General features: G+C 44.0%; 2 protein-coding genes and 2 non-coding genes across 9 annotated transcripts in view; all 4 read right to left on the bottom strand.

Annotated features, from left to right (window-relative positions):
* Nucleotides 1-2,647, bottom strand: part of BAZ2A (bromodomain adjacent to zinc finger domain 2A) — a 30,490-nt gene extending 27,843 nt beyond the window's left edge. For 2 of the 6 annotated variants that reach the window (XM_069079717.1, XM_069079678.1), the window contains exons 1-3: nt 1,908-2,644; nt 1,687-1,809; nt 80-164 (exon numbers count right to left, since the gene is read on the bottom strand). The gene's annotated coding sequence lies outside the window, so the exon portion shown is untranslated. Of the gene's footprint in view, nt 1-79; nt 233-968; nt 1,018-1,686; nt 1,810-1,907 lie in introns of all 6 variants that reach the window. The other 4 variants (XM_069079685.1, XM_069079701.1, XM_069079692.1 and 1 more) reach the window with 4 other exon arrangements.
* Nucleotides 2,648-7,406: 4,759 nt separating this feature from the next.
* Nucleotides 7,407-13,711, bottom strand: ATP5F1B (ATP synthase F1 subunit beta). Its single transcript, XM_069079741.1, has 10 exons — nt 13,545-13,711; nt 12,890-13,072; nt 12,418-12,592; nt 11,811-11,932; nt 10,842-11,026; nt 10,204-10,362; nt 9,966-10,088; nt 8,921-9,133; nt 8,484-8,685; nt 7,407-7,799 (listed from the first exon to the last, which is right to left on the bottom strand). Exons 1-10 carry the CDS (start codon nt 13,669-13,671, stop codon nt 7,702-7,704), a joined length of 1,587 nt encoding a protein of 528 aa, XP_068935842.1. The 5' UTR covers nt 13,672-13,711; the 3' UTR covers nt 7,407-7,701.
* Nucleotides 11,146-11,218, bottom strand: LOC138156522 (small nucleolar RNA SNORD59). The gene has a single exon (XR_011167173.1). It is a non-coding gene; the product is annotated as a small nucleolar RNA SNORD59 (small nucleolar RNA).
* LOC138156528 (small nucleolar RNA SNORD59) lies at nt 12,714-12,790 on the bottom strand. Its single transcript, XR_011167175.1, has one exon. It is a non-coding gene; the product is annotated as a small nucleolar RNA SNORD59 (small nucleolar RNA).
* Nucleotides 13,712-25,976: the final 12,265 nt, after the last annotated feature.

Below are 25,976 nucleotides of genomic sequence, written 5' to 3' on the forward strand. Positions count from 1 at the left end.
AGTAAAAGGTGAGCAGGTCTCTCGCCACAAGGGCTTGGGGGAAGGGAAAGGAGGGAGGAGGTCCGTCTTCCGCGCTTACCTAGGTCCAGTGTGGGCAGACTAGCCCTTCCTGGCTAACCACTGTCCGGATGACATCAGCAGAACCCCGGGAGTCGAGATGCTTCCTGTGTATGGGGAAAGTAGGTTTGGTTGTAGCACCTGAGCCCAGCGTCCGTCCTATTCAGGATTGCTACTGGGGAGAGAGCAGCCAGGGAGAAACTTGGGTGTATCTTGACGTTTGCAAGCAAGATTCCAAAAAAAAAAAAAAAACCCGCCGCAGATGCATCCTTTCTTTGGGCGTCAAGGGCTCTGGAGCTTTCTCTAACAAGGTTACAGAACTGTGCAAGTCCATCTTCTCCCCTCCCCCTCACACATGCACAGAATCACACAAATTGGTCAGGCTTAAGGGCGTTAGGGTTTGCTTCCCTTCCTTAAATTTTTGAGTAGGTACAGTATCACAGAATCATGAAGCTCCAAATGAATTTATTAATATTATCTAGACAAACTCCACATCCTACTTTATTTTACAGAAAAGGTATAGACTTGCCCAAGGCCACACAGTCACTGGTCAGCTCCGGAACCTAGGGGTCCCACCTCTCAATGCACTGCTTTTTACACACCTAACCTACCTCCCTTGCACAAGGTTAAATTTCCAATATTCTAAAGTGGTAGGATGTGGGTGAGGAAGTTAAGCAGCAGTAGTCTGTGGCTCAAGCAGGCCAGTGTCCCCCAACCCTCCCCCACCCCTTTCTTTACCTTCCTCTTTCCATAGGCAGGGGGAAGGGGAGGAAGAATAGATTGATTAGGATCAAGAGCTAAACAGAACAGTAAAAGCCATCTACTCTCAGGCCCTCAGCAAGTAAAGCAACACTCTCCTCACCCAGGAAGGGTGAACTCTCAAACTTCCAGGGGAGTGGACCCTCACCCACCTCAACTCCTCCAGGAACTTGAGGAAGAGCCAGGGAGGCTTATAAAGTCCTAAAGAAGTGTGGTGGAGGAATAAGAAAATTCAATTTAATTTTTCTCCTCACGTCAATCTGTAGGGTCACCCCAGGACTAATGTGCCTTGGCTCTTTTCTGATCCTCTGTCCCAAACAGCTCTGGGCCCTTGACAGGGGGGTAGAAGTGTATCTCTAGTCTCAGGGATTTTTAACATGGGGTTTGTGAACTTTAAACAAAAATATATTTCCACTCAATTAGTCTCCATTGTAATCCTATGTGTTGTTTTTATTTTCTACATTTACAGACCTGATTCTGTAGGCTTAACTAGTATAATTGATATCATATTGTTACCTTCTCAATGGGAGAGCACTGGGAAGGAGGGAGAGGATTTGGAACTCAAAAAGAATTTTTAAATGAATGTCAAAAATAAACTAAAAATTAAAAAAAAACCCAACTCTGCTCTAGAAAAAGCTTTTTCAGACCCTCCGATGTGAGGTGTATGATCATAGGTGTTTATCTATCTCTACCCCTCCTTTCCCCAAGGTTTAAAAAAAAGATTACACCAAAAAAGTGGCAGGTGGAAGATTATATAGCTAGAATCCTAAACATGGAAAACAGGGAAAGAGAAAGGAAAACTTCTCCAGCCTTCTCTCTCCCCATTTCCCCAGGCCATCCATACTTCCTCCTCTCCACCCCAGTCCTCACCGGAATACAAGATGGGTAGGGCTAAGGAGAATTTGCCCTTCAAATCCCTTCCATCCCGGACTAGAAAGGGAGGATCAGACACGGCCAGATGCCTGGCTTCCAGGGGCAGGACTCCCGACAGGCCTAGGGAACACAGGGTGGAGGTTTTGACTATCATACTGGGCATAGCCACACCCCTCCCTCCACCACCACAACCACCCACCCAACACATACACACCCACCTGAATGCAGGCTGAGCAGGTTGTTCCTTACTAGGGGCCCTGGAAACCAGGCAGCCCCCACCCCTTTCAGGTCCTAGGCTTTGTCTCCAGCCTGACCCCCTTGGGTTATTCCCATCCACAGACAACACCCCACCACCACTAAGTGCCCTGACTGGAAGGGGCTTAGGGCTGTTTCTCTAGAGTGGATGAGGCTCTCCTAGGGTTAGACAAGAAAATGGGGCAGTAGCTGATCTGGGGATCTTCCATCTCAGAGACCTGACCACCATCATCATATCTACCTACAGGGAATTCTCACTTGGAATCATACTTATCTCCTAGAGCAGAAGGATGGATGTGGGTGTGGGGGAGAAGCACAGCCATCTGCCCAGCTCACAGCTGGGTGTTTCATTCCTACCTGTCACTAGCTAACCAGGACAGCACTTTTGCCTCTCCTCCATCTAGACTGGGACAGAAACCCCAGATTTCCCAGCTCCCCTTCCTTGACCCAGCTTTGGCTACCAGCCACTCATCCTCTCCCCCATTCCTTCCCTACTAGACTGTGGCCTAAGAAGACGGAAAAATTAGGGTGCAGGTGGAGAAAGGAAGTTGCAGTGCATGGTGAGGAGGCCTGGGTACAGAATGAACCACTCCCTGCCCCAAGCCCAGGCAGTGGGTTGGTAAGAACCCATGTGAGGGGGGAGTGGGAGAAGATTAGCACCTGCTCTTTCCTTCCAGCCCCAGCCCTGCCACCATGTTCTTGCTGCATCACCCAACTCTGGGGTCAGCTGCCATTGTGAAATGGCTCCAGTTCAGAGCCAGATGGCTGGGGCTGGGGCTGGGAGGGCGGCCCAGCTTCCCCCATTCCCAAACCCTCTTGCCTCCCCCTTTGTCCACCATCGCTGTAGAGGTTCCTCTGGCATCCAGCCCCAAACACAGCAGCAGACACCCCCGCCCCCACCCCAGCCGGGCTCAGCTCTCTGGCTGCTCTGGTAGTTCATGACTCAGAAGAGCAGGCTGAAGCCTGCTCCCAGCACCCCCAACCTTGGAGGGGGAGGGGTGAGAAGAAAGCCGGAGGAGAGAAAGAGGGGCCTGGGCTGGAGAGACGCTGAACTTGGGGTGGGGTGGGGGTGGAGGTCTCCCATGGAGGTCAGAGAATTTGTAAAAGAACACCTCCCCCACTTTCTCCCTCCCCAGGTATGGGGAGAACCGCCTGGGGTGGCTTCCAGACCTGGGGAGAAAAGTGTCCTTCCCTAAACCTCTCCAAAGACTCATTCACCAAGCCCAGGCAGCCTCATGTCTCCGAAAGTCTGGGTTGTTTTGGTTTGGGGAGGAGGGGGCGCGGGGGGGGGGGGGGTCCACCCCACCAGCCCATCCAGGGGTTTAAAATTCTTTTTTCTCCCCAATTGCCCCGGCGTGGGAAAGTGCCCGACCGCGAGGGGGGGGGGGGGGGAACAGGGCGGTGAAGGGGTCTCACTTTTGCTGCTGGATATCACTGAGCTCCCAAGCCCCTAAAGTTACGGGGGAAGTTGCCTTCCCCTCCCATTCCCTCCACCAGAATATCTGGTTCCCAACTTCTAGCTTCAGGAGCTGACAACCCCAAGAGCCGGCTCTGCTAAAGGGTTCCGAAAACCCACGGCACCTGGAGGGTGCTCGGCTGGGTCTGAGGCCTTTCCCGGTGTAAATCCCCTTAGGAAAAAGCAGAAGCCCTTTCTCGGACTAAAGCGTGGGGCACTGAGCTGACTGAGCTCATCCCCACGGCAGGTGCTGAGTTCAGAACCTCCCTTTCACAAAGGGTCTTGACCATGGCATAGAGGGAGGGGGAGTCAAGCGAGGCACCGAAGAACTCGGGAAGCGCAGTCCCGGGAAGAAAGGTTGGGGGAGGGGGCAAGGGATCCCTGGGGGCGGAGGGGGGAGAAAGCCGGGAGCCAGGGGGATGCGAGTTATCCCCGGCACAGGGAGGAGTGGGGGGCGGGAGGGGAGACGGCTTCGCGTGGGAAAGAGCTCGGGAGCGAAGCGCCAATCCCGGGGGCAGGGAGAGAGGGAAGGGAGTGAATCCCCAGCCCTGGAAGGTCTCTGGGTGCCAGTGGGAAAAGTGTGTGTATGTGTGCGTGCGTGTGTGCGGGTTCGTGTTCGTGCGTGGGGGCGGGGGGAGGAAGAGTCCTGGGCGATGCACTAGGAAAAGAGTCCGGAGAGTGGAGGGGAGACCCCGGGGGCCGATCCCGCGGGGGTGGGGAGTAGATTCTAGATTTCCGGCGGGTCGGAGGAGATCCCGGAGCAGGGAATCCCCGAGCCGAGCCAGGGGCGCCCCGAGCTCTGGGCTCGGGGAGGGACGAGGGGCAGGTCCGGGGTCTCACCTGGAACGGGGCCGGGCAGGCGCAGGTGACTGAGCGGAGCCGGGCGGCGGCGGCGCCTCCTCCTCCTCCTCCTCCTCCTCCTCCTCCCTCAGCCCCCGGCCGGCGGCGGCGGCGGCGGCGGCGGCAGAAGCAGCAGCGAGGGGAGGAGGAACAGGGGGTGGGGGGAGGCGCTTAAAGGGGCAGGAGCATCGATGTCGGGGGGGGGGGGGGGGGGCGATCAGGGGGGCGGGAGCCGGGGGGGGGGGGCGGGGGGGGGGGAGGGGGCAGTCGGGTAAAGTACCCAGCGGGGGGGAGGACTGGGAAGATGGAAGAGCCAGAGAATGAAGATGCGGCAGGGATGGACGCCAGCGGCGGGGGGGGGGGGGAAAGGGGATTTCTGGGCGAGCGAAGGGGTGGGAAGGTTAGGGGAGAGCCTGAGAAGTGCGCTCCGAGCGGCTCGAGGACCCCTTGTCCTCTCTCTGGGGCACCCGCCCTACCCTCCTCTGTCCCCCAGGACCCGCCGGCCCGGCCCCGGACTGGATAAGGGGAAAAGGAGTGTTTTATGGAACCCGGTAGACCTCAAGGTCCTGGGAATATGCGGGACTTTTGGCAAGGGGTGAAGTGTAAGCGAGGCCCTGGAGGGGGCATCAACAACTCCGGGGTTCACCGGGTGAGCAAGGACCCCCATCCTTGCCCTTCCCTCTTTTCCGAAACCCGCTCATGAGACCGGGTTTAAAACGCGCTGCAATCAGGAAACCGAAAGGTCAAAGTTCTCTCAGTCCTCCCAGCCACAACCCTGCCTCTCACCCAGTGACCTCAAAGCCCTCTCGGGAGGAAGAGGGCAAGTGGGGTAGAGCCGAGGGACCTTGAAAAGGGGCTTCTTCCTAGCTCGGCTTTCCCCTAACCACAGGCCACGCTTTAGCAGCTTACCTCCAGGAGAGGAGGAGCAATTTGTCCTACGCTAGCCCCAAGCCCTCCCGGAATCTGGGGACAACATAAAGGACCTAAGAGAAACAGCCAAAAGTAACGTCCTCCTTACAGAACTGGCGGGCGAAGATAAACCAGTTTAAGACCTTCAACTCACACAAGGATGTTTAAGAAAATCCAGAACCGACACTTTCCGGTTCTTTTCAGTTAGTTAACTACCATGCTTCAGGAAGGCTGTACCTGACTGTCCCTTCCCCAAAGCTGGCAGTTACAAAGCACTGGACCAGCTATCCTGCGCCCCACTTCTCCACCTTCCCCTATTCCCAAACCGAGCAAAGGTTGGGCCCCACCCCTGCTGAGTCAGCCTAGGGAGTTACTCTGGTCCTATGCCTTTGGGCATCCTGAAGCTCTGCCCCAAGGCTTATTTCGCACACTCATCCAGGTCCGGTTGTCTGTCCGATTGGAATTACAGAGCTCCCCACTATTGTGTTTCCTCGGAGCCCCCCACACTGGTAGAGAGCTCAGACTTTAAGCTAACAAGTGAAAGATTCAAAAGGCCAGAGGCTGAGAACCTTTTTCAGAAGGAACTCCTATAGGGCGAGGTCCCTCAATGACATTATTGGGGGAGGGGTTTGCTCTGGGTGGAAGGAAGAAAAGGGTAAGCAGATTTGTGGCGAAACTCTAGAGGCATAGTGGGAGGGAGGGTTAGCAAAGGCCAGGAGAGAAACTAAGAAGCCAGAAAAGGGGTGGAGGGTGAATGCTTGTTGAATTTTAAGGGATAAGCTCAGCAGTCGGGTCACTTGGAATAACAAAACCATGAAATCAGCACTTTAGAAAATTGCCCTCGGGCGGCTAGGTGGCGCAATGAATATGCACCGGCCCTTAAGTCCACAGGACCTGGGTTCCGATCCAACTTCAGACACTTAACACAAAAACTAGCTGGGTGACCTTGGGCAAGTCACTTAACCCCAACTGCCCTCCAAAAAGCAAAAGGGAAAAAAAAGAAAACTGCCCTCTCCGGAGGAGTCAGATTGGGAACCAAAGGGAAATAAGATTCTCCCACTTAATGTAACTCCCCATATTCACATTTTCTGGGAGCAGGCTGGCTGGCCCAGCTCTGGGGCTCCACCTTCAGTCCCAAATACAAATACAACAGATACGTAGACTGGAGATGTCAATGGAACCTTGGAAAGGAACCTCACTGGGTCCCCACAGCACTCCTGGCTCTTCTCCAGGTCGCCCCTCCCCAACCCATTCCCGGCTTCAAAGGACTCAAAAGGAGTTCATGTCAGCCCAGCCCCTTCTTCCTCACTTCCTCCCTTTCCTACCATCCGGCTCTGGGGGTGGAGTCTGCAGCCACCAGGCTCCTCCTCAGGACAAAAGCCCCATCTGGTTTGTAAACAATCATTAGCCTGAGCCCAGCAAATGGCTCTTTCAGGATTTCAAAATGGTGAACTGCGGAGCTGACAGACAGCAGCCTGAGCAGCTGCGGGCCTCTCCTTCGGTCCTCTTCCTCAGGGAGAGCCTGAGGCTTATAGATATGACATCATGGGTGCACTTAACAAGTTCACCTTTCCCCAAACCAGCAGAAATGGCAAAAATCAGCCACCAGGGGAACAAAAGGTTGTCATGTACTATTCAGATTAAGGGACTAGAGTGCACAGGTTCCAGGCTCCCCAAGCCCAGCCTATTACCTTGCCCTTTAAGTTCCTTTTCCTACAAAAAATTCCACATTTGAACACAAATCCCTTCCAATGTGCTGGCTATCATTTACAGCGCTTTCTATGTGCCATCTATGTCCTGTAATTTTAGGTTCCGAGTAAGGCTCACATCCCTGGGAAGAACTTGATTATCACTTAAAAGTGAAGAAACTGAGGCTGAGCAAAGTCCAAAGTCATACAACTAAGTGAAGCAGGATTCTAAAAAATAAAACATTCAGCAATTGGCTGTGATGGGGTGTGCTTTAATTGGAGTAATTAGGGGTTAAGGTAGAGCTATCAGTTTTTGAGGGACTTAGTGAAAGCATTATCTATTAAAGCCCTTTATTAAAGGAAATAATGAGAAATGGAGCTTCCCGAGTCCAGCACTAACATCCTTTATGACTTTGAAGTCATTTGACCCTTCTGGGTTTCATTAGCAACTTTAGCTTGTCCAGGTTGGTTCTACCTTAGCTGGGTAGAAGTTAACTGGGGCCAAGCTTCCCCCACTTCACTCTCTTCTTCATTCCCTGTACAACTAAGAAAGAAACTTGAGCCAAGTGTAATCGACCCACCTTAGTATTTTAATGCTTTTGTTTAAGGACTTTACCCTGAAAACCTTGTCTAGGCATCTTGCCTTAGAGGAGAATAAAGATATGCAAACTCATCTCATAAACCTCTAACATCCACTCTACCCTTCTGGGACTCTCCCCAGACACATAAAATGGGCTGTGATACACATTTTATTCAAAAGTTTAAATAGTCTTCAGACAGTACACAGATTTCCCAACCAAAGTTCTCATGTAGTTTGCTCAGACAACTGAAATTGAAGGATGTGTGGAAGATGAAGGTGACTCCTCACGAGTGCTCTTCAGCCAGTTTTTCAGCTTTTGTCACGGCTTCTTCAATGGGTCCAACCATATAGAAGGCCTGCTCTGGGAGATGGTCATACTGACCTGTATGGGTAAAGAAAACAGAAGGAAGAAAAAAATATATTCTCATCTTTTAGGCAATAAATTGAAAACATTCACTAAGTGGAAGGAATTGTTAGGTACAAGGAGATGAAAATTATAGATTAACTATCAAAGAGATAATCACAGTGGGGGAGGAGGAATACCTATCATTCAGGTAATGAATGATATAAAGAATAAGGACAAAAGTTGAGAAAAAGCTGCATGTAATTACATGGTGGCAGGAATGCAGGACAAGATAAGGGAACATTGTTAACAATGTGAAATAAGGCCAAAAAGGGGAAATTGGATTGTTAATAAGTGAGGGCCCTCAATGGTAGGATACAAGAAAGTGATGGGCAAGAGGTTTCTAAAACTGATCAGATCTGAACTTCAGAAAATTTGAAGTTTTTTTTTTTTTTTGGGGGGGGGTGAAGAAGTTGCCTGTTAACTTTAAAAAAAGAGAGGGACTGGAGAAAGACAGGCAGTTTAGAATGAAATGTTACATTAGATCTCAGTAAAGTGGTGGCATCAAGATGGAGGGTGTGAAAGGTATTAACAAAAGAGAAGAGCAAATTAAAACCAAAGTCATGAAGGTTAAAAATGAAAGGAACACTTCTGAAATCACAGTTAAGTGTGAAAATTGTGCATACATTATATAAAGAACATCCAACTGGACAGTTTTCTTACCTGCCAAGATTTGCTGGAATCCCTTAATGGTTTCTTTCAGGGGCACCAACTTCCCCATATGTCCTGTGAATACCTCAGCAACCTGGAACGGCTGTGACAAGAAACGCTGGATTTTCCTGGCCCGAGACACTGTCAACTTATCTTCTTCAGACAACTCATCCATACCAAGGATAGCAATGATGTCCTGAAGGGACTTATAGTCCTAGGGGAGAAATGTCAATTTAAGCTTGATCCATTCAAAGGGACACATGAATTCCTTTTATTTGGCAAGGATCCTCAAGGGTACTAGAACCTTACACTTCCTTATTTATTTTTTAGATCTTTCAAAGCATCATTAGTTATTTTATTCCTATCCCCAACAATACAGCATTAATGGTTTTGACACTCAAATCCCTATTTCTACTGACAGAAGTCTTTACCCTTCCAGGGATGCTCACCTGCAGAATCTTTTGCACACCTCGGGCAACATCATAGTGCTCATTGCCAACAATATTGGGGTCCATGATCCGAGAAGTGGAGTCCAGAGGATCCACTGCAGGGTAAATGCCCAGCTCAGCAATGGCCCGGGACAGCACAGTGGTAGCATCCAAATGGGCAAAGGTGGTGGCAGGAGCTGGGTCAGTCAAGTCATCAGCAGGCACATAGATGGCCTAATTTGGAGCAATTAAACATTGTTAAGAAGCAGGACATCTTTTTTCAAACCCAGAAGAATTCAAGTTCTATTATTCTTCCACCAAAGATGGAGATCTAGTCACCTCCTTCACTTTATAGACAATACCTCAATGAGAAACTGACCAAAGGCACACAACTGATTATGGCAGAGCCCAAGCCTAGAACTTAGGTCTTCAGGAGGCCCATCTTAATAGGAAAACCAATGGCTACCTATTCCCTTTGCTTTCTTCCTCACTTTTATGCACCACAGATTGTGACCTGGGTAGGTACTGTACGTGCTTTCCTGTTGTGTAATAAAACCCTATGTACAGAGTCACAGATCTGCAGGTGTCTAAGTTTGTGGAGGTAGCACAGTATCATGGAGAAGCACTGTATTTGGCACCACAGGTTCAGCTGTGAAATCCTGGCTCTGATACCCAAGGTTAATCCAAGTTAAGTCACTCAGACTCTCTGGACCCGTTTTCTCATCCATGAGGTTAAAAGGGTGGATTAGATCTTTTAAGGTTTCTTCAAGCTTGAAATTACTCAAAAATGTAATTAGATGTTCATATAACTTCAAAAATAAGAATACCTCATTTCCAGTTCTAATATTCTGACAGAGGGGTGGGAAGTGGGGTAATAGTATATTTAACAGTCTTTAAAAAATTCTCTTAGGGGCGGCCAGGTAAAGAGCATCGGCTCCAGTGTCGGGATGACCTGGGGATCAAATCCGGGCTCTCTGATACTTAGCACCACACCCAGAAATAACTGGCCGTGTAACCTTGAGCAAATTACTTAACCCCAATTGCTTTAAAAAAAAAATTATCTTACTTGCACAGAGGTGATGGAACCCTTCTTGGTTGTGGTAATTCTTTCCTGCATGGTGCCCATATCAGTGGCCAAAGTGGGCTGGTAACCCACAGCAGAGGGGATTCTGCCTAGTAAAGCAGACACCTGGAAGGACAGAAGAGAATAAGAACCAAGGATGTTTAAAGACCCGTAGCTTCATTTAGTTTATCCTTTTAGTCTTCCCTTTCCCCACCCTCCAATCTCTCATCTTCCCTCTTACCTCTGAGCCAGCCTGAGTGAATCGGAAGATGTTGTCAATGAAAAGCAGTACATCTTGACCCTCTTGGTCTCTGAAGTATTCAGCCACAGTGAGGCCAGTCAAGGCTACCCGAGCCCGAGCACCAGGTGGTTCATTCATCTGGCCATATACCAATGCTACCTGCGGTGGACATAAAACTCAGCAAGCAGAAAAAAAACTAGCTTGATGCTAATCTATAATAGTTAAGAGCCTCCTGCCCAAGACCAAGTCAAGAAAAGCTGTGTGTGGTATAGACTCCTGAGTATTAGTTATGAGAATGAGGTGCTATTATTTTTCAACCTGTATATCTGCCTCATAACTAAATATACTAGTAAAGTCAAAATAAAGTGGGTTTTTATATGATCGAAACCAAACTCCTCCAAGAAAACTTTTAAAAATGGCTTATCTGACACTTTCAAATTGCAACAGGTAAGAAACGTCTGTAAATGTGATCAGAAGTCACAGAAAAAAATGGGAATATGACAACTAAGTACCACTAATTTTGGTATAAAGACTAAACATGGGAGACTCTAAAGATGAGATAGTCACAAATAAAACAGAAGGCCATACATAATGGCTTCTTAGAAGAACCTGGGTTGTAAAGGCAACATGTGGATCACCTTGGAAGTGGCATCCTTCAGATTGATGACACCAGACTCAATCATCTCATGGTACAAATCATTGCCTTCTCGGGTCCTTTCACCAACTCCAGCAAACACAGAATAACCACCATGGGCCTTGGCAACATTGTTGATTAGTTCCATAATCAATACAGTCTTTCCCACACCAGCACCACCAAACAGACCTGTAGAGAGAAGATGAATACCCAATTGTTTTATAAGGAACTCTTATTAAATTCCAAGAATCACAACCTTAAATTTAAAAAGGAAGGATAACAGAGAACACTAAATTATTCTTGGTTTTCCTCCTCAGAAGTGGCATCTGGCTTCAGGAAAATCAGAAGAACGAAAGTCAGAAACCTACTCATCAGTGAAGGATGGTTAAATTCAGTGCTGCTCTAAAATATAGCACCTAATAGAAATAAAGATAAAAGGAGCAGCTACACAGAAGAACTGCCTAAAGCAATTTTACTGTAATGGAATCTGACCTAAAGGTCCCCCTCCCCCCATCCTCATATCAAACACTGCTTAAATGTGAGTCATAAGCTAAGGCTGAAAAAATGCTTGCACTGAAATTGTCATCATCATAACTGGTTACCATGTTTAAAATCGCTTTAAAATATGACTTTCAATTTCCTTTTTTTGCTTTTTGGAGCAGGGAATGCAGGGCAATTGGGGTTAAGCAACTTGCCCAAGGTCACACAGCTAGAGTCTGAGGCCAGATTTGAACTCAGGTCCTCTGGACTCCAGGGCCGGTGCTGTATTCCCTTCCACACCTAGCCAGGCCCCACCTTTTAAATATCCAATTTCACTAAGGCTTAGACAAGTGACTTGCAAATATCAATACACTGACTAGCAGCAAAGTCAGAACTAGAACCTTGACTCTTACTCCCCCCCACTATACTGTCCATGCCATATACTTGACTTGTCAGATAAAAAATACTGAAATGTCTCCCATGACTAACATACCAATTTTGCCACCCTTGGCATATGGGGCCAAAAGATCTACAACTTTGATGCCAGTAACCAGGATTTCTTGCTCTACACTCATCTCTATGAATTCAGGAGCCTCAGCATGAATTGCAGCAAACCTGTACAAAAGAAGATGCAGAAAGCAATCAATGTAAATTGTTCTTTCTAGTGATAACCTAGCTAAGGAATTCTCTGGCACACATCAACAAACTTCCCTGTATACCAGTAATCCCTTTCATGGGGCAAAAAATATAGGACACACAAAAATTCTGGGAATTTAGGAATAAATAATGCAAACTCATCATCATATTTTAACCCCCAACTAGGAGGAGGAAAAAAATCACATCTTAGGTGCGTCTTGAGGTACACCTTTATCTCTCAATTTTATCATAATCAATTGTCAATTATATTTTAAAAATCCAACTACATACTTTTAATGTTAATTCCATTTATACATTTTAAAAAACATTCCTCATGGAGTAAATGTTAAGTGTCAAAAAGGAAGGAGTTATCACATTGATAGCCTGCATTAAAATGTAATTTGTGTAGATAAAAGTACTATAGCAACAAGTCTAGGTTGAAAGCTGAAACCACTGCAACTCACTGTTTGGTTTTGATTGGACCCCTTTCATCGATAGGCTCTCCAATCACATTCATGATTCTTCCTAGAGTCTCAGGTCCCACAGGGATTTTGATTGGGGCACCAGAATCTAGGACCTTCTGCCCTCTGACCAAGCCTTCAGTACCATCCATAGCAATGGTCCGGACTGTGCTCTCACCTGTTAATGGGAGAATAGAAAACAGTCTCAAAGACTAATCTAATCTTTTCACTTAGTACTTGCTGTCTAGAGCATGCACACACACAATCAAATAAATAACCCACACCAGGCCAGGTTGAACTCTTGCTCAGATTCTAATTGTGGCTTCAGCAAACTCAGAAGAACGAAAGTCACCAAGTTAAAAATCATCACTGAAGAGAGAGAGGCCTATTGGGGCATGGGCTGCAGCCTAGCTAGTCAATGTCAAGCCCTCCCCCACCCAACATAACCTTGACTCCCGGACAAGTCCGCACTCACCCAGATGTTGGGCCACCTCCAGAACCAGCCTGGTTTCCCTGTCCTGCACTTCGAGGGCATTGAGGATGGGAGGGAGCCCCTCATCGAACTGCACGTCCACCACGGCCCCGATGACCGCCACGATGCGCCCGCTGGCCGCCCCGCTCTTGGGGGCGGGGGACGTCAAGGCCGCATAGTCCCGGGCTGCGGAAGGGATATTTAGAGGTCACCAAGGGTCCCGGCCCCGACCAAGCGGCAGTTGCTGGAGCGGGGGCGGGCCTCCTGCAGGCCTGCGGGGGGACGGGTCTCCGGCTGGGAAAGGCGCGGACCGGTGGGTGGGCAGCCTCGCACGGTTCATCCGTACCCGGGCCCCGCTTCCCCCACCCCCACTCCCACACCGGTGAGCCCGCTTTCCGCGGGGCCATGCTTGCAGCATGGAGCGGGAAGGTCACTGCGGGGCCCGCGGCCTAGGCCCCGGACATGAAGGACGTGGGGCCGGGCGCCCTCTCTGCTTCTCCCCCCGCCCAATGCCCTTTACGGGGAGGGCAGGGCACGGTCCCGGCGCCGCTGCCATCCCCTCCCTCCTTTCCTTCGGGCTCGGGCGCCAAAAGGCCCAACGCAACCCAAGGTCATGGGCTGACGGGGATGGGCCCGGCCTCCCAAGATATTTACTTACCCTGCTGGAGCGTGGCTGGGGCCGCCCGCAACAAGGTTTGGGTCTGGGGCAACGGCGCCGAGGCGCCGAGGCCCCGAAGGGCGCCCGAGGCCGAGGCTGCGGCAGCGCGGCTCAACAGCCCCAACATGGCGGAGTCTGGGGAGAGACTGAGCACAGCAACCTCCCCCAGCTGCCGACTCTACAGCGGCGGGGGCGGAACTCCATCAGGGTTCGGGGCTAGCATTGGATTAATTTAGTGCTCTTCACTTTAAATCAAACTTCCATAGGACGAGTTCTATCAGTCCTTCTCCCGTTGGCCACAGGGGTTGCCACTCTCAGATACTTAGTTGTCATTGGATGTCGTCTGCAATTGGGTTAGACTCGGGGAGAATTAGAAGGCAATTGGTCCAGATGAGTGTCAGTTGAAGTAAGGATCGGGCGGGACTATCCTTAAAGAGGAAGAACTCTGGGAAACACGTGGGTTGTCTTTGCCCTTGAGCCTTCACGAGACCTTTCGTTCTCAGGGTATTCGGCCCTTGAAATAAGGTCGTAGAAGGAGATGGTAGTCGGGATGACCTTGGTTACATCCTTGGGCCCCCCCTAGGCTGTTAATGAAACAGTAGCCTGGTTGACCTCCGTTAGATCCCTGCGCCCTCTTTAGCTGTTAGTCTGTTTTTGTAATGGCCTTTCCTTGTGTCCCCTAACAGCGCCTGCTCCGTCATTTTACAGACGAGGCAACCACACATTGCCGCGACAACTCCAGCCTCAGTTTCTCCTTTCCTTCCAGGGACAGAGTCCTGCTCGGGAGATACAAAGAAATGCCCCCCAAAAAGTCTCTGCCCTCAAGAAGTTCACGTTTTAATGGGGAGAAGGGGAATAAAAGTTTGGGGGTAACGGGTGAGGGTACGAGGAAAACAGCCTGTGAAAAATCAGAAGGGGGTGTGTGTTGGAGGCCAGTGTGGCAGGAGGACCTTTGAGTCTTTGTAGTGGGGAGTAAAGTGTAAGGACTATAAGAGGGAAGGTATGAAGAGCTTTTAAAAGCCAAACAAGGGTTTGGGGGGGGGGGGGGTTTGCCACAGGAGGAAATAAGGACAGCGATACGGTGAGACCAGCTCCTTAGGAAGATAGCTTTGGCTGTAGGCAGAGACTTGAGTCAGGGAAACCCACCTGCAGGGCAGAACAGGCATGAGGGGATGAGGACCAGGGTGGCAGGGCTTACATTTCCTCATGAATCTCTTTTATGCCAATTCTTGTTCATAAAATTTATTTTTTAAAAATAATATGTAAATAAATAAAATAATAATTTATGTTAAAATAAAATAAAACATGACATTAGTAAATGCATTGATTCATTTAGCCATGATGTGAAGACATTAAAGTTTAGGTAGTGTCTAGGGATGTGTCACAAAGACAAACAAATAAAATATACTATATTAAATAATAGCTGGGTTACTTTTACACTTCCATAGAGGCAGTGGGATAGAAAGTCAGGAATACCTGGGTTCACATACTGGTATGCTGGTAAATATTTACCTGGCTGGTGGGGGAAGGTGGAGGGGAAATGAATACTACACACTTTTAAATTTAATCTGCATTGTTAACATTTTGTCCATCACTTTCTTAAGTCTGGACAAACAACAAAACAATAAATCAAGCCCTAATTTGTAGTTTTTGCCTATTTGGAAGGTATAAATGTCCTCATTGAAAATTTTACCATCAGCTCTCCACTGTTTGGATCTGATTCCAATACACTCCTGCTCTGAACCTCAATTGTAAAACAGAGGAATAACACATGTAGTCCCTACTTCATAATTTAGCTGGTAGGCTCACATCAGACAATCTGTGTAAAAATACTTTGTTCACTTTAAAGAATTATATATATATATTATATTAAAGAATTATATATTATTTTGTGATCTCATTCATGTGGGTGCTATCTCCAATGGTCATAATCCATCTGTGCCTTTCTATCCCGTGTGATGGGTCCATGACTTACCATAAATCTTTCACAGAGATTCATTTACCATACCTTCCTCAAGACCTTCTGACATTTCATGAAATCCAGTGGAAGGTCCTAAGAATCTTGAGAGACTGCCTCCTTTTCTGGTCATATGTCATTGGGCTATTTCTCCCACATAATTCTTTGCTGGCAATAGATTTCAATTTAATCTTTCCCACCATATTCCTCTCCATTGCATTTTGGGTGACCCACAACTCTTTGGAGATTGTGATATTTCATAACTGGCAGCCACAGAGCATTACCAAAAGAATACTCATCTTAAAATGGGTTTCCTGCCCCTTGGGCTTCCTGAATTGATATGTTTTTCTGTACTGTATTTATTTATTCCGAGGGAGGATTTTATTGGGGTAAGGGGCAAAGTGACAATTGTTTTTTTTTTTTTAAAGCAATAAAACATTTTTTAAAAGATAGGTCATTTTTTCAGGGAAAAGACTGAGGTCATTAAAATCATTGCATAATTTCCCAAAAGGCAATCCAATTTGCTCTCCTCCTCCTATTCCATTCTGGGGCCAGCTCATTATTTGTCTACAGTGTCTGTCAAAAATATGCTTACTGATGAATGAGTTCTGTGGGTTATCCATACAAATTAGTGGGCTTCGAAACAAAGTGTTATGTAAGGTCAAGAGAACCAATTAAACACTAGATACCAAATATCATGTTCATCATATGCATATATCAAATGCCTATCTCAAGATAACAAATTATATTCAAATTAATAATTGAATTGTGAACATATAGGCAAGACAATAGATGCCACAGTCTTACTATATTATCAGTTTCAGGTATTAACATACCTTTCTAACTCTTGAAAAAGAATTTCTCCTTAGTCATGAGGAAAGGAAACCAGCAAGGTTGAGTGTTGAAGGGGACAATAGAGCTGGAAAGTAAGATGAACAGTTTTCCAAACAGTGTTTCTACTGACTTGTTTTGTGACCTTGCCAGGAAGTCTCTTTACCTCAAGTCTAGTCCTGAATCTGCTTCTGTTTGGGATCTTTGTTAGGATCTGTAGAACTGTAAGATAGTAATGGGGCCTGACTGTTATTATTTGCAGTAGGTCTATCTAAGTGTTTCCCTTTGTGTTTCATTATTAGTTCAAATCATATTGATCCATAAAGATCTTGTGATTCCCATCACTTACCAGGTGAGGTTGCTGTCACCTCAAAGCTAGGTGACCATTCAATTGTACTTTAGAGAGTAGGGGAAAGAAAAGAAAACTTTGAAAAAAGAAAAAAAAAACATGCCAACTTTGGTTAACAGATGAACATTTCAGTAAGTAGATTCCTAAGGAGAAAGTAGATCTTAGAACTTTAAACTGCCAGCCTCCCTGTTCATCATCCTTATCAATCCCCATGACCTTTGCTCACCTAAGTCACTTATAGGGATGGTCACACTCAAGGATATGCTAGCAAATATTCAACAACCAGCTCTCTGGGGGGAAAAATTGTACCCATGTTTAAGCTTAATCTGCTTTATTAACATTTTCTCAGCCACTTTTTAAAAGTCTAGACAACCAATAAAAACAATAAATTAAACTCTGATTTGTGGCATTTGCCACAGTTGGCTTTCCCTTGTTTTGAACTGGCCCCAGCACATCCCTAAATATACTAATGTAGAAAGGAGAAAAAGGGATAAAACTTTTGATTTCTTATAATTAAGAAGAGTTTACTGACAGCCCTCACCATTATTGTAAATGTTTCTGCTTTGAATTCAGATTTTGAATTCTGAAATTCATTTCTGTGATCACAGTCTCTTATATCCTTCCATATCTCCCAGTTCTTTACTCTTTATTTTAAAAAACAACAACATATTTTTGAGGTAGAGTGAAAAAACATTTTCACCTAGCTCTTCCAACACACCCTCTCCACAATGACCTAGAAAATGTGCCAAACCAAATTCTGATGGGGAAAGCCAAGAAAAAGACACAGAGCGTCATTTTCCATCCCTGGGCAGCTTAGGAAGACAGAGAGGTCTTTGGACATTGGGGTGGAGCCTGGTCAGGTACCCATCAAAGTGGAAACAGCTCCAAGCTGTGGCAGCAGCAGAGAGCAGCCCAATATCTAGGGACAGTAAGGAGACTGAACACCTGGGCAGAAAGAGATCCCGGGGACCCCTGTACTAGCACTGGGAGCAGGAACAGGTAATACCTAGCAATTTTGATGCCTGTTACCCAGCTTGAGATCACAGTTCCACAGGCAGAGAGGAGTGGGGTCCTACTTGTATAAGGAGCAAGGAACAAGTTCCAAAACATAACTGTGTAGCTCTGAGCCCAAGAGCAGATGGGGTAACTCAGTTCTAACTTTTAGTCCCACACATAAGCTTAAAGCAGAATAAAGCAGGGTAGGAGACTAAAACCAAGGAGAAGCCAACAGTTCAGTTACTCTGAACCTGCAGAACTTCCCAGCAGGCTAACTGTGACTGAGATCAGCTGAATTCTAAGGAAACTCAACCACACACAAGTCAACAGACCCAAGCCTGGGTCAAGAACTTGAAGTGTGTAAACCAGGAAGGCAGCCACCACTCTCTGGATCACACCACTTTGGACGAACCAAAAATTCATAGGCCCTCAGACTGAGCTTTAAAAACAGCAGAAAGACATAAAAGACAAAAGCTCAAGTCAAACATGTCCCCACCCTTGCAGAGGTGAGCAGAACCCAACAGTAACAAAAAGTCTAAAGTCAGTAAGTAGCTGGAAAAAATAAGCAAACAACAAAAAAATAACCTAAGCATAAAAAAATACTATGGCGATAAGGAAGATCAAGACACAAAAACTAAATAAGATAGTGACTTGAAAATACCTACAAGCAAAGAAAAATACAGATTGGATACAAGCCCAGCAAGAATTCTGAGGATAATTTTTTAAAAAGCTTTTTTAAAAAGATTTAAAAAGCCAAATAAGAGTAATAGAGGATAAATTATATTAGAATTGACTAAGTGGTAAAAGAGGTATAAAATTTTTTTTAATTAACCAAAATCTTCCTTCTCACCCACCCACCCACTCACCCCTACTCCAAGTAAGAATACAAGAAAAACAAAATCCATTATACATATGTATATGTCACAAATTTCTACAGATGGTGCAGTGGATATAGCACTAGGCTTAAAATCAGGAAGACTCATTTTCATGAGTTCAAATCCAATCTCAGACACTTACCAGCTGTGTGACCTTGGAGAAGTCACTTAACCCTCTTTGCCTCAGTTCCTCATCTGTAAAATGAGTGGAGAACCACTCAGGTATCTTTGCAAAAAAAAACCCCAAAAGTGGTCACAAGTAGTTGGACACAACTGAAATAACCCAATAACAACCACAACAAAATGTTTTATTCTGCATTCTGAGTACTTCACCCCTCTATCCAGAGTATATTTCATCATTAGTTCTCTGGAATTGTGATTAGTAATGCTGATAAGAGATCAGCAAGGTAGTATTCCACCACATTTATATAGTACAACATTCATCCATTCCCTAGTTTATGAGTATCCCCCTCTTTGGCAAAGATTCCCATTCTTTGCCACCTCAAAGAGCTTCAAATATTTTTATGTATTCTTAGTTTTGATTAGATATAATCTCTTCCTTAATCTGCCTCTCCTCAAATTCCCCCTCCCTACTTCCTCCCTTTCTCTCCTATTTCCTTGTTGTTTGCAATGTATTTCTGTACCAAATTCTGTGTATGTATGTGTGTATTCTTCCTTCTTTTAACCAAGGCAGAGAAGATTCAAGTTCAAGGGTCAGCCACTTCCACCCTCTTCCTCTTTATTTGTTTAGATGTCTACTTGTGCACCCTCATTATGTGAGATAATTTTCCCCAACCTTTTTTTCCCTTCCCCTGACCCCCAGTGTATTCCTATCCCCCATCTATTCATTCTTTAATAACAGAAATAACAGAGTAACAAATTCTTTTCTAACAGAAATAACAGAGTAACAAAACCAATCAATCAATTTAGCCTACTACAGGTGAGTATTCTGGAGTTCAAGTAATCCATCCATAAGCCCCTTAGATTCCCTGGTAGCAGGGATTATAGGCATGCACCACTACTTGTGGCTGGACTCCTCTATTCTTTAAAAACCTTCCCTTGACTTTGAGTCCTTTCATGTAACCAGTCAATATCTTTCTTCATAACTAAATTCAGAGAAAATGTCCTTGACCTTCACCACTTCCACTTCCTCTTTGGTAATTCACTCTTACAAAAAAGTTTTAAAAGAAAGTTTTATTAATACCTTTTTATTTTTAGGTTAAAGTCCTTTCTTGGAACAACCCCTACCAATGAACCCTCCCTTGTAATATAAAAAAAAAAGTTAAGCAAAACCAACATAATCTGAGAGGATAAATTCTGTTTCCCATATGCAATCTCTCACATTTCTATTGAGAGGAGGGGAAAGAGAAGTGTGTTTCATTCTCTGTTCCTGGGGCCATAATTGATCATTATAATCAGTCAGAAGAGTTCCGCTACCTTTCAGAGTTGTTTTCATTTGCTTTATAATCTTTGTATATATGGTTCTCCTAGTTCTACTTACTTCACTCTGCATCAGTTCATATGGTTTTTTACCTTGCTTCTCTTTTCCTCATATTTTTCATTTCTTATGGCACAATAATATACCACAATTCATCTAGCCATTCTTCAACTGATAGGCAGCTACACTGTTTCCTTTTTTTTTTTCCTACTGCAAGAAAGTGCCACTCTGAACATTTTTGGAAAATATGGGATTTTTCTTTTTGACTTTGAATTCCTAGGAATATATACCCAGTAGTGGGAGTTCTGATTCAAAGGGTATGAATAATTTAGAGACTTTTCTCCACTAATTTCAAATTGCTCTCCAGAATGGTTGAACCAATTTACAACTAACCAACAGTATATTATTGCACAAGTTTTACCATGCCCCTTCATTTACTTTTTTCTTTTTTTATCATTTGTCATCTTCGACCAATGTGACCATTGGCAAGTCTTGAGTTTCCAATAGAGATGAAATCACAATTTGGCACAAAAGGAGCAAAATAAATATCACCTCTGCCAATTTTATGGGTATGAGATGAAAACTCAGAGCTGCTTTAATTTGCATATCCTTTATTATTAATGATTTTTAGTATTTTTCATGTGGTTATTGATACTTTTGAAATTCTTTTGAAACTATTCATAACCTTAAACTACTTAAAATAACTAGATAGTACAAGGTTAGAATATTGCTGTGGTGTAGAAAATGACAAATGGGTAGACTTAGAAAAATATGAAAAGACTTGGACTTATGAAGAAAGAGGTTATCCACCCTCAGAGAAACAGAGGACAAGTAAGTACGGTTACGGTCTTTCATAGATGTATATGAATGTATGTGTCTACATGAGTATGATTATAGTTATCTAAGTATATGCATGTAAGTATATGTATGTATATATCTTTATGTGTATGTGTATATATATGCATGTTTGTATATGTGTGCATGCTTATGTGTAAGTATATGTTTGTATGTGTTGTACACATGCATATCCATACATACATACATACATACATACATACATACGTATACATCTGTGCTTAATTGTATCTTCTTGGGGGGAGGAAGGGTGTAAAAAAGAACAAAGTAAAAAGTACACAGCGTAAAACAAAAGAAAATTTACAAGGAAGCAAAGAAAAGATGGACAGCTCTGAACACAATGCATAATATTTATAATATAGGCTTTCTTGACATGGAAATTTATTGCTGTGTATTTTGAATCCTCTGTTACGTTTTCCTGTGCACATGGCAATGCCTTTTTTTTTTCTTAATTTTTAAATTTAAATTTGTTTCTTTTTTTTTCTTATTTTGTATTTAAGTTTCAGTATTTAAGTTTAAAATAAATTAAGAATAGAGAAACTATTCATACCAACTAATCTATTAGATAATTCATTCATCTGATAAGCCTACTTATCAAATTATTAGGTGCCTACTATTATAGACACTGTGCTAGGTGTATTAACAGTTATAAAGACAAAAATGAAAATTCCTTTTCCTCAAGGAGCTTCCACTCTATTGGAGGGAAGAAGAACAAGTAAATACAAAACATATATTAGATAAATACAAAGAAATATGGATGCAGGGAGAGACACTAGTAACTAAGGGGATCAGGAAAATTCTCATGTAGGAGATAATACTTTAATTGAGCCTTGCAGGAAGCCAAGGATGCTTTGAAGTAGAGGTAATGCATGAATGCATTCCAGGAATGGGGGAACATTGGTCAAGAAGACTCTCAAGTCATTTGTGAACTTTTCAAATAGAAAAGGTAGAAATACTTTAAATATTGTCAAGGGCCATCCCTTCAGTCCCCTTGGGGGCACCTTCAGTACTTCTTTTTTCATCACTCTACATATTTAATCAACTGACAAGTCTTAAGATTCTACTCCCACAATACCTTTCACATCCATTCCTTTCTTTCTAAATACACACCTACCACCCTAGCTCAAGTCCATGGCACAGAGTGGCAGCAAAGTGGCAAGACTGAAGGCCCTAGAATCAAGAAGTCTTGGTTCAAATCCAGCTTCTGACACTTATGAACAGTGTGGCCCTTAGCAAGTCACTTAATTTCTCTAAGAACTGGTTTCCTAAACTGTTAAATGGGGAAGCTGGAGGCATTTGGCCAAGAGGGCTGTTTGAATGGAGACAACCATCAGAGCTCTTATGGTTTTTGTTCCAGTAAAAACCTACAAATTGTACCAGATCAAATAATAATCAAGAAATCCAATGAACAATTATAGTAAATGACCTTATCTGCCCCAGAACTATACAAAAAGTCAGCCAGAAGCCAAGGGGCAAGAGAACAGAAGCCAACAAAGAGTGAAGCACCAGCAGATGGACAAGACAGTATTCTTCCAGAGTGACCAGAAAGAGGCCAGAGACAAATGTAGTCTACAGAGCTCTGTGTCCAGAGACAGAATGAACAGAGGACTCCCCTGAGAAAGCCCCAGAGTGGTCAGAAACCTACAAACTGTACCTTGATAGGCACCAGGAGTGGCATGATCAAGTGTGGATGCAAGAACATGTGGTCTAGGACATCTGAGGACTTCAAATTCCCTAGCCCTCTGTTCTGAACTACTCACAGAGCTCCTTGAAGATCCAGCAATCCAAACCTCAAAGACCCAAGGGGATCTAACCCTAGGAGGCAGAGGTCAGAACAAGAACCCAGGTCACCTGGGTCAGGAACACCCCATCCAAACGTACAGCAAGAGGCAGAGCCTGGCTATGGCACACAATTCAGTAACTAAGCCTGGAGAGATGAATAAATGGGAAGAAGACACTGACCACTATGAAGAATTCAATCAATTAACATATATTAAACACTAGTGTATATGCCATTTATTGTGATATTCCTTTCCTTCAAGGAGCTCACAACCGAAGGGGAGGAGACAACATGAAAACAAATATATCCAAACAAGCTATTTACAGGATAAACAGAAAATAATTCATAAAGGGAAGGCACTAGAATTAAGAGAGTTTGGGAGAAGCTTCCTGAAAAAGAAGGAATTTTAATTGGGACTTTAAAGAAAGCTGGAGGGGGCGGCTAGGTGGTGCAGTGAATAGAGCACTGGCCCTGGAGTCAGGAGAACCTGAGTTCAAATCTGGCCTCAGACACTTAACACAAAAACTAGCTGTGTGACCTTGGGCAAGTCACTTAACCCCAATTGCCCTACCTTCCCCCCTCCAAAAAAAAAAGAAAGGTGGGGGGAGGGAGCAGAAATAAATTGGGGGGAGAAAAGAAACAACCATTTATACAGTGATTACTCTGTGGCAGGCACTGTGCTAAGTGCTTTCCAAATATTATATCATTGATCTTCATGACAAGCTTAGGAGGTAGGTGCTATTATTAGCCCCATTTTACAGCTGAGAAAATTGAGGAAAACAGAGGTTTAAATGACTTGTACAGGGTTGCACAGCTAAAGTGTCTGAGGCAGATGTGAAGATGTCTTCCCAATTCCAGACCTCGTACTCTATCTACTATACCACCAGCTACCTCTATTATTAGAATTATTATAAATCCAGAAATAACTAAAAATCCAACTAGAAGAAGAGACTTGAATGGAAAACAATGGATCTTTTATAAAGACTATCTTTGGAAGCTACAATGACTTTGGCAACTACAACAGTCTTCAACCTTTGCTCTTATGAAAGGAAATTTTGTAAGAATGCCTTCCAGCCCTTATGGCGGGGACCAGTATTTTGCCAACCACATAACCAAAGTGGCTATAGGGGTTCTAATAGTGGCAGTAGTTTTACAGCAGTAACAAAATCTTTTGTTAATTACTGTTAATAAACAGAGCTTAGCAGTAGAGGAACATTAGAGAAGTGACAGGAAAGCTGCAGGTCAAAAGAGATTTGTGAATGCAGCCAATTACAGTGGTGGCAAGGCAAGGTCCAGGTGCTTTAAGAAGACATGTTTTACATAGCACTCTCTATGTTTAGGCAAAAAAATTATATTTGCGCCCAAATGTATAACAAGTTATTTTAGTTTCTGTTTTGTGGAAAGTGCAAAGCATTCTACAAAGGGTTGTGATGTAGATTTTTCTTACATTCCTGCTGTTGTTTGCTAAATATAATAGTCTGATCATGTTACTGAATAAATATGTCTTTTAAAAAAAGCATCACTGACCTCCCTGAAAATCACCATTATAAAACAACAACAGCCCTGAACAGCAGTTTTCAATAAATCATAAATGAAAACTATCCAGATCTATTAGGTCCAGAGGACAAAGTGAAGAAAGAAACCTCTTGAAAAAACCTTTTGTCAAGCAAGGTTTCTTGAAAGAAATCTTATAAAGAAACTTACCAGGAAGGTCACAGTCAAAATCCAAAACTTCTATGTCTTCCATTTTTCCCAATTTCTTGCTACAAGTAGTAAAAAAGGAGTAAAAAAGTACTCAGGAACTAGTCAGGATCACACAAGACCTAGCAGCTTTTACTTTCTATGAGAAGAGATCTTGGATTACAATATTCCAAAAGGCAAAAGAGATATACAATATTCCAAAAGGCAAAAGGAATACATTATTGTAAAAAGGAGGAAGAAGGGAGAACTCGATATTTCTCATAATTGGAGTGATTGAGAGGAAGAGTATACAAACATGGAGGAAGAGGTAGGGAGTGTAGATATCAGATGAACTTCATTCTTATCTGAAATGGACAAGTTAGTATTGAATTCACATTTATACACAGTTTGGTACAGAAATACATCAAACTTATCAATGAAATAAGCAAGGATAGGGATAGTGGTTAAGAAGGAAGGTAAATATTGAAGAGGTGATAATGTCAATCAAAACAAAATTCCTGATCCTGAAGGAGAGATTAAAAGGGGGGGAGGGGAAGAAAAACAAAAAACTGGAATCTAAGGAAGATGGTGCCCATTAATTTGGGAATGAATAAATAAATTGTGGTGTATACATATGTGAAATATTATTTGCCATAAGAAATGGGGAAAGCCCTTTTTTCTGATTCTTCTTTCACAACATGACTAATGTGGAAATATGTTTGAAATGATTGTACGTGTATAGCCTATATCAGATTGCATGCTGTCTTGGAGAGGGGGGAAAGGAAGGAGGAAGAGGGAAAAATTTTGAATTCAAAATCTTATAAAAATGAATGTTGAAAACAAAAAACTAATTAATTTTAAAAATGAAATGAGGAAAGAAGCAATTTCACAGAATACCTGGAAAATGGAATGGAGGTGAGCAGAATCAAAACAGTTTATATAATGTCAACAACACTGCCTAAAGAAAAACAACTCTGAAAGAATTAGAAGCTCTGCTCAAAGATGTAAGAACTCTGATCAACCACATCCCCAGAAATCTAAGTATTTCTTGAAAGAGGGGTGATGAACTCAAGGTAGAGAAAGAGACATATTTTTGGACATGGCCACCATGTGGGTATTTTGCTTGACTATGTTTATTTTTTTTAACAAGGTTTTTTTTTTCTTCTCTTAGTTTTTAATTGGAGAAGGTAGATTCAGAAAGGGATTGGTGTTTAGCGATAGTGATACAAAAAAAGGGGGAAGCATCAAAACATTATTTTCAAATACATATAAGAGAACTGAAAGAAGTTCAGAAGGGAGCACAAAGAAGACAGTTTTGAAAGGAAAAATTGGAAGTAATTTACTGTATGCTTTTTAAAAAAGTAAGCAATACGAGATAGTCATATTTTCATGGAGAATCTCCATTTTGTGTATGGAAGTGCTCTATTTTTGGTGTTCAAAAACAACATAAAAATATAAAATTACAACAAATGAGTGAAATTATAAGACCCACTTCACAGAGCTTCTGAAATGACCAAATGAGAAAATGTATATAAAGCATTTGGCAAACCTAAAGGTTCTTTGTGTTTTTTATTATCATAATAATATTATGATATAATATGACTATGTACAATAGTATCCTAATAGGTTTTCCTACCTAAAGTCTCTCCCTTCTCCACTATATCCTCCACA

This window comes from Petaurus breviceps, unplaced genomic scaffold (genome assembly GCF_028583685.1).
Source record: "Petaurus breviceps papuanus isolate PSGF00001 unplaced genomic scaffold, PetGlider_PUasm1.0 154, whole genome shotgun sequence".
NCBI lineage: Eukaryota > Metazoa > Chordata > Mammalia > Diprotodontia > Petauridae > Petaurus > Petaurus breviceps.